General features: G+C 32.0%; 1 protein-coding gene across 3 annotated transcripts in view; it reads right to left on the bottom strand.

Annotated features, from left to right (window-relative positions):
* Window positions 1–8,826, bottom strand: part of CSMD3 (CUB and Sushi multiple domains 3) — a 1,252,643-nt gene that overhangs the window by 317,453 nt on the left and 926,364 nt on the right. For all 3 annotated transcript variants that reach the window (XM_049632997.1, XM_049632998.1, XM_049632999.1), the window contains 3 exons: window positions 8,340–8,531; window positions 4,140–4,266; window positions 1,721–1,923 (listed from right to left, as the gene is read on the bottom strand). In XM_049632997.1, coding sequence (XP_049488954.1) covers window positions 1,721–1,923; window positions 4,140–4,266; window positions 8,340–8,531 — 522 coding nt within the window. The remainder of the gene's footprint in view (window positions 1–1,720; window positions 1,924–4,139; window positions 4,267–8,339; window positions 8,532–8,826) is intronic.

The following is an 8,826-nucleotide window of genomic DNA, read 5'->3' as shown; positions in this document are numbered from 1 at the left end:
CGTATATACGTATATATATATATTTTTTTATATATATATATATATACGTATATACGTATATATATATGTATATATATATAAAACAGCCTGTATCTATTGAGCAGATGAACTTGGCATTCACGAACGCTAGCCTTAAACAATTTTTCACATGAGTATAGTCAAATTATGAATCACAATAACCACTTAAGTATAAAATATTATATGGTACTAATTTAAGGTAAAGAAAAGGAGAGCTATTAGTTACCAAACTAGAAAGAACTTAAATTGAACATCTATCTCTGACAAATTGCCATATCTTCATAAAAAAAGAGAAATAAACAGTAAAAATAGAAGATATAAATATGGAGAATATTCAACTGGTAGGTTTTTTTTAGAATTAGAAGCCATTTGTGTTCACTGATTATATGATCATTTCATTTTTCATTCTTTTTCTCAAAAGATAAAGCATGAATTTACAGGTACTGGCTTTTCCATAATGATCCACACTTTCACAACAGCTTGGTTTACGCAATACAAAATAATTCACTTATGTTAGTCGATTAGGTCAAACAACTCTGTTCCATGAACCAAAAGTCTGCCAAGTTGTTTAATTGTATTAACCAGTTATTTACCTAAGAGTGATATATTTTGTGGACAGTAATTTCAAAAGTTATTTATGCTTATTTTACTTTTTAAAAAAGATTTCAATATTACATTTACTCATATAGTAAAAATAGTTCTCTGAGCACCAACTATATACTTTATACCAAATACAGTGTATACGAGATCATGTTACATCCTAATAATGTATTTATGAGATAAGCATTATTATACCTATGTGAATTAGAAAATTCAGCCTAAGATAATGAGGTCAGGGACACAAAGTCAGCAGTTAGTAAAGAGTCAGGACTTGGATTCAGGCACATTTCAGGAATACTGGTTTGTATGCTTTCCATCATTTCCATAGATTATCTGAGAAATTTGCATGTTTCTGTTAATAGGATTTTTAAAGACTATAAAGTTAGAAAATCCATTTGATAATTTTCCCAAAGAGGTGATGTATGTTGGCAATAAAAGTAAAAATATAATAATGAAAAGTTTTAAGTTTTTATTCATTTTTTCCAGCCACTAAGTAAAAATCGTTTTTACAGAACAACATATATTTAGCCACTTAGCAGTGCCATAAAAGAAAAAAAGTGCCATGAACACGGGTAATTACTTACAATGAATGACATTATATTGTTATAGGAAGTCTTTAATTTAGAAGTAGATCTAAAATATTTTGTCAAAGATATCTGGGAATATATAATTAAGATCTTTAAAAGAGAAAAACAAAATTAGTAATAATATAGGATTGCTTTTTTTGTAAAGACAAGTATTCATTTCCTCCCTTATCTAAAAAATTTCACATTTTGAAATAATCAGTTTTATGGTAAATTGAAATGTAAAGCTTTTGTAATGTAATTATTTCATTTGCTGAATTATTTTAGCAGCACTTTTACTTGAAAAAAAAATGGCTTGACAATTAGAGAGAAGGTCTCAACGAGTAATTGATTAATTCCAAGTTAATTATATTCCTTTTTTCCAAGAATATTTTACCTTCACTGAAGATGAATAATAGGAAGACCAGAAACAAGCATAGTTAGGATCGTTAAAATTTTAAAAGGTTTGGGCAGGAAAGTTAAAATACTATTTGAATAGCATTCCTACTTTTCATTTAAGAAATAAAATAATAACTCACTTGAAAACTGAATTGCAAATCCAGATTTGCTGATATAAAAATCTGTGTCAAACTGGATGGTGACTATGTTGAGAGTGCTATGGATTCCTTCAGGAATAAGAGATCCACTGATTTCCTTTAAGAGCATCTCATTTTCTGGGGGACCATCCCATACTCGGAGGATATCATGTGATGCTTCCGTATCAAAAGCAAGAAACTGTAGGCTGTGGGAGAACCATATATCTCTATTTAATTATCTCAAACATGGATTCAGTTTTAAATAAAAAGATATACCAGATATGCATCTTTAATTTTATTAGATATTTTTTATACTATCAGATAAAAAATGAATTAGGTAAACAGCATATACAACCTCAATACATGTTTCTTAAACAGAAAAATTTATTTTTCTAGAATATGATTACAAGTCTATTATATCACCTTTGTAAATTATAGAAATTTCAGATTTGCAGTCTTTTCTGTGTTCAGAATGTTTTAAAAACATTCTTATTTATTTTTGAGAGAGAGATACAGAGCGCGAGTGGGGGAGGGTCAGAGAGAGACACACACACAGAATTCAAAGCAGGCTCCAAGCTCTAAGCTGTCAGCACAGAGCCTACATGGGGCTCAAACCCACAAACCTTGAGATCATGAACTGAGCGGAAGTCAGACGCTTAACAGACTGAGCCACCCAGGTGCCGGGTGTGTTTGTGAATTTTAACTGTAGCCACAGTAGGTGACACTTATGGAGCATCTAGTACATGCTAGGCACTGTGCAAAATGCATTACGTAGATTTTCTTTGTTTAATGGTTATAATGACTTAATGAAGCAGGCACGTATTTGAGCTCAATTCTATAAATGTGGCAAATGGATTTGAGGCAGGTTAAATAAAATTGGCCAAAGGGTGGCAGAGTCAGGAATTGAACTCAAGTTTTCTGAATCCGTAGTATATATTTTTACCGATGTTTCACGTTTGTTTTATCAGAATCAAATGAGGTTGATTCAAGGAATGCAAGAATGAGTTCATATTAAAAAAATCAATATATTTCATCACAATAATAGATATGAGGAAAAAATTACACAAACATTTCAATATATACAGAAAAAGTATTTTTTAAAATTTCAACATTATAATCATACCCAGCAATCTAAGAATAAAGAAGTTCCTTAATGTGAAAATTAATGTTTACCCAACCCTACTCCCCCAAAATGCATAAAAACCAAAAAAACCCTTTTTCATGTTAAATATGCTTTATATCTAGCCTAGACATAATTATTGTCTGATATTTTTCGTGGCCAGTGCCAAAAATTAGAAATCCAGTTACAGCAACATGCTCCACTCTCTCTCTACATATATCACATCCGTGCTAGGTATGTGAAATGTCACAGCTTTAAATTTGTGTTGCAATTTAATATCCAATATTGTTCTTCAATTTAAAAAATTCCAGAATCCTGTTGAATTTAACATTTTTAAGTTTAGTAATTCTAATATTTAAATAAAACAACGTGTGATCTATACTAAAGAAAAACAGGCTGAGGGTTGATCTGGTGCAGTCTACTTTGAGTTCTGCAAATTCCCTTGCAGTAGTAATATATCTGTTCATATCAAACAATGCATGGAATACACCTTTCAGCATGTTGATGAAGAATAATACTTGTTTTCCATAACCACCTTCACTACCCAGAGGCCTGTCTGAAATTTTCTTTACATAAAACAGCAATTCTTAAATTTAAAGTCATTGTTTTGAGAGTGATAACACATCAACTAGCTCAAATTAGGTCTGAAGGGAGGATTTATTTCTGTTCATTTATTAACCTATTCCTTGTCATGATCACAGTAGTTAAACTAGGGTTTAGAGAACGTGATAACTTTGGCAAGCTGGCTGGTGCTGTTTTAGGAGATGATAGTTCTGCCCTCGTCAAAAGGTCAATAATGTGAAGAATTGTGAGCCACCTAACTAAATTCATCTGGAAAGGGAAATCAAACACAGTTAACAGGGCAGAGAGTTGATGCTCCAGAGATATGCCTAAACCCAGGGAAGACAGGGAATTGTTACTGAGTCCCCTTCTGTTCTTATTTCTTCCAAATGTTCTTGATGCTGAATTTACAACTATGACAGCACAACTTTGTATCCCTATCAAAATGGTGGACTTAGCATCTTGAATCACCAAGAATTGAAAGATTAAAGTCCTAAAGAAGCAGAAAACATTTCTCGATCTCTGTGGTCTATGAAAACTACGAATCTAGGGATTATATGAACTACCACTGTGACAATAATCATACCCGTGAATATTTGTTATACTTTGAAGAGATGAAAACCAGGTTCTTCTTGGCCAAGGCTAAAGATATTGACAAACCTTGTTGTTTGATATTGTATATTGAGGCTGATCAGAAATTTCAGATTCCCCAGTAATTCTGAGAAAATAAAACCCATTTACCTGACAATGTTTCCTGGATCTACCTCAATCATCCACATGCAACGCAGATTATTGTCATATGGAAAGGGATAACCAGGAGATAAGATTCTTCCTGAAGATTCTCCTTTAAAACGACCTCCACATTCAGCTAAAATAATAATAATAATAATAATAATAATAATAATAAATGAAACCACCATTTAATGCCAATCTTTGCAAAACAATCTACGAATTTCTTAAAAATATATGTTTTTTCATCTTAAGGAAAATAAGGATTGACAATCCCTCTTCTTAAGACAATACATTTTGTATATACTTCCTCAGATTAATGTATTGATTGAAGCAATGATACACTAAAGAGTAAAACAATAAAGTCTCAAGTTAGATCACATAAAAGATAATAAGCTAGGGAATAAAAAAAGGACACACTCAAACACTCTGAGTTTAGGCATTCAAAGATTTTAAGATGTGTTGTTACATAACGATAATTTAAAAAGGGGAAACAGATGGCAAGTTGCTCACTGCTCGTTGGTTGTAGGCTGAATAATTTATCATCGTGCTACCCCACCTCTGAGAAAAACTAATCTTTACTGTGGTCCCTCAGGTCTTCTAAATTTCATTGTCCTTTTATTCCCCTTTAAATCACTCTAAACTCTTCCCTTTTTAACCTCCCCAAAGTCAAAGTGGCATTTTTATTAAATTTCTCACTTCAGTAAAATCTGGTTTAATTTAATGAGTCCTTAAATTTTATAAAACTCATCAAATCAAAAGTGTAGGTATTGTTATACAATATTTTTAAAAAACCTTTCGGGGGATTACCTCTCCATTTGAATGCTATTTAATATATGGGGATGTCTGTAGGGGTTTTATTTCAGTAAACAGATAATCTAGAAAGAATCCTCTGTACTGGAGATGACAGAAAATAAGTATTGCAGTTAGTATATTGTTCTACATCTCTAACCCCAGAAACAGGGATAACACTGTGTAATACATCATACATTTGAAAATCCTCCAGATTATTTCCTACCAAAAAATAAACAAAAACAAAAAAAATTTACTTTTTGCTTAAATATTTGAAGGCGCTCCTATATTTGTTTTTCTTGTTCTCTGCACTGTTTCGATCTTACTTACATTCAATCACTGACTTAATCTTCTTGGTTTTGTTTTGGAAGAGACCTAATGGCAATTGAATTTAATGGTTCACAATGTATAGGCTCTATTCCTATAGGTAAATTTATTTCACAGATTTTACATATTCTATTTTACCACATTGTGATGATTAGTTTTACGTGTAAACTTGGTTAGGCACTATAGTGCCCAGGTATTTAATCAAACATTAGTGTTGATATGAAAGTATTTTATAGATGTGGTTAATGTCTACAATCAGTTGGTGTTAATTAAAAGAAGTTATCCTTGATAATGTGGGTAGCCCTCATCTAGTCAATGGGAAGACCTTATGAGCAAAAAATAAGTGTTTGGGAAAAAAAGAAATTCTCCCTCACAACTGCAGAGTTGACCTCTGCCTGCATTTCCAGCCTTTTGACTTTCCCTATGTATTTTGGACTTGTCATCTCCCACAACTGCATGAGTCAATTCCTCAAAATAAATAAATCACTTAGATAGATAGACAGATAGATAGATAGATAGATAGACACTTAGATACAAATACATATAGATAGATCAGTCTAGATTTAGATATTCTATTCATTCTCTTTCACTGGAGAATGTTGACTGATACACTCACAGAGGATGAAGCAACTTGATTTTGTATTGCAATGTTAATTCACAAGAACAAATTTGTTATTTTTTTAAGTAAATGAGATACCAGTATTTAAGATGTTGCCATCACTTGTTTAGATTTTTTCTCATTTTTTAACAAAAATTGTGTTGGATAACCTTCAACTATGTAACTATATCAATTCATTATTACATTATTTCTTTATAATTATCACTTTTATGGCATACACTTACTATGAGAACAGATTTTATACTTTATTCCTCCGGATTAATTTTTAATCAATTAAAGGTCAAATTGGGGTTTTGTGTACTACGCTGTATGTTCAAATTTAACATAGTTCTTTTTTCTCCAGATTTCTTTTCTACAAACATTACCTGTCATTTTGACTTCAAATGAGCCAGTGTGATATGCCATCACACTACAGCTCATATTTAAGAGAAGACTTATATTTGCAGTATAAAAATGAAATAGTGCTTAAAGAAGGTATATAGGTTAAATCCTCTGGCTATGGTATTTCAAAAAGTATTTGTTTGATCCATGTATAAGCTTCAGAAACATAATTATCTAGAAATAATCCATACAATTGCGAAAAAGTTTCTTATTTGACAGAGGCAAAGTGAGCACAAAAAATTAGGATGCTAGACCAGGTGGCAAGGCTATTAATTGTTGCCAGTAGAGAACACCATCTAAAATAGAATCTCCTCTTCTGTTATCATAGTAATCACCAGCACAACACGCCATGTGTCCAACTGTCTTCAGCTGTTATTCCTGTCTATCCATCATTAAAAGGAAAAACAACATATAAATTTACCCCTCTCATGAAATCTTGAACAGTATCAAGCCACTAAGTTTTGACTCAGGAAATTTGTAAATATGAAGTGCACCGATTTGTTACAAACAAAATTAATTCTGATCACGAACCAAATGTCCTTCCATTTACATAAAGTCTTTTAAAAAGTGAAGAATGTCTTTAGCTTGATTCAACACATATAGAAAATATGTTATTTTAAATATATCTGGTTTCTGATTTTAATTTTAAGGACAGCATGGAAAATCAGTATTTACAAGTTTATAGTTTTGTGCAATTATAATCCTTAATGCTTTTCTGAATATATTTCATATTCACATCAAAGAATACAACCTTAGAATTAGTGCTATATTTTTCTCATTACTAACGCCAGTGGGCTGACTGTTGGTCATATTCCAGAATCCCAAGCTTTGTTAATTTAGGTTGATTAGTATTTAGATATTATCCTCGTAATCTATCCAAAATCAGATGTCATCTGAAAAGAAAGGACTATGATTGCATTTTGGTTAGATAAAAACATGTTTGTTTCCTACGTGAATCAATGTTTGAATAAACCAACAGAGGTCCTGTGGCATAAAAAAACACAGTGCAATTAGTTGCAAGGCCTTTAAAGACTGGAATTTCATTTTTCTATTTGCATTCTAGTAGGTTTTGTGGAGATTCCTATGTTAACCATATCAACTAACAAAGATACAAATTTGGAAGGTTTAAGTTTCCAAACTCATCAAATTATATACATTAAATATGTGCTGCAGTATTAAGATATCAGTTATACCTTAATAAAGCTGTAAATTTTTTTTAATTTAGGTCAATTTTATTCATGTGGGCCTGAGGCAGAATGGATTTGTGCTTCTACAAATACCAGCAAGAAGTAAGAATGGCTGAAAAGTAACCGAGTGTTTGCTCCCTATTTAAGGAGTCAGTGTTTTGTTAAAATGTTTCCTTTTGTTGTACTGGTATTCCAGCCTGGGACCTATTTGGTCTTTGGAGCAGAAAAAAACAAAAGAAAACAACAAGAAAACAGACATCTTTGTCAACACATTTCTGTCTACCTTCCTACTCACACAAACCCAGTCATTCATTAATTGATCTGCAAGATGGTACTAGTCCTCCAGTTGTGCAGTGAGAGAAAATGATCCATTCTCTAGCTTCATGGAGGCAATATACCTTATGTTATTGTGTCTTCCTTGCCTCTTTTTATTGAAATTGGTTAGTTATGCTACATACACATAAGAAAAGCCCATGTACTTCCTCAGATTTTTGAAAATCTATGTACATATATAAAGAAAACCTTTGAAGTTTTTGAGAATAGGCTTATTGTTTTTTAATCTACCTTGATACCGGGACAGGTGCTCATTTTATTAAAACAAACCTAGTCAATGTGATTCCATAAATATGTACGACAAGTCTTAACATATTTTTATAGTGAATTAAATTTTGTATCAAGATAGGAGAAAGAATGACTTGATACAAAAAAATGTACTCATTGACAAACTTATGAAAACGACGCTTTCACTTTCCATTAATTTCCTCCAACAAATTTGAGCTATGAGTTCATTAACTTCATGATTTAAGCTGTGAGCTGTGCGTGAACAGATAAAATCACTTGAAAAGGGACAGCGTATTTGGATAGCACTCCCAAAGAACTATTTATGAAAATGTGAGAGTATCTTACCAATACAGGAAGGCAGAGGATAGTCCCATGCCCTTCTCTCCCCTGTCATGCATTTGAGAAGGCTACTCCCGTGGAGAGTATAGCCTGGATTGCATCCATAAATAATAGTGCTCCCAGCAAAGTGGCCTTGGTCACTGATCTTGTATCCAAATTGTGGAATACCAGGATCCTCACAGTGTGAAAGTTCAAAACCTGTGATAAGGATACAGAGTCATTAAAGGCAACATTTAACAGGAAGATTTAAAATTATACCAACAGTCTTTGATTATTTTTAGTATAATTACATACCTTTTCCTACTTGTATTATTACTCTTACAATATTCAATTTTGATAGTATATATACAGTATCCATAAAGTTATTTTCTTGAAAATTAGAATTTGTTGTAATTGATTGGTTGATTGTAATTTTAAAGTTTATCAGTGATACCCCATGGTCTATATAACTATATCGTGGCTTGTAGCACTAAGCCTCTCGCTTACCTCAAGT

This window comes from Panthera uncia, chromosome F2, assembly GCF_023721935.1.
Source record: "Panthera uncia isolate 11264 chromosome F2, Puncia_PCG_1.0, whole genome shotgun sequence".
Taxonomy (NCBI): Eukaryota; Metazoa; Chordata; class Mammalia; order Carnivora; family Felidae; genus Panthera; species Panthera uncia.
The sequence above is the reverse complement of the archived record's forward strand: the minus strand, read 5'-3'. Positions and strand labels throughout refer to the sequence as shown.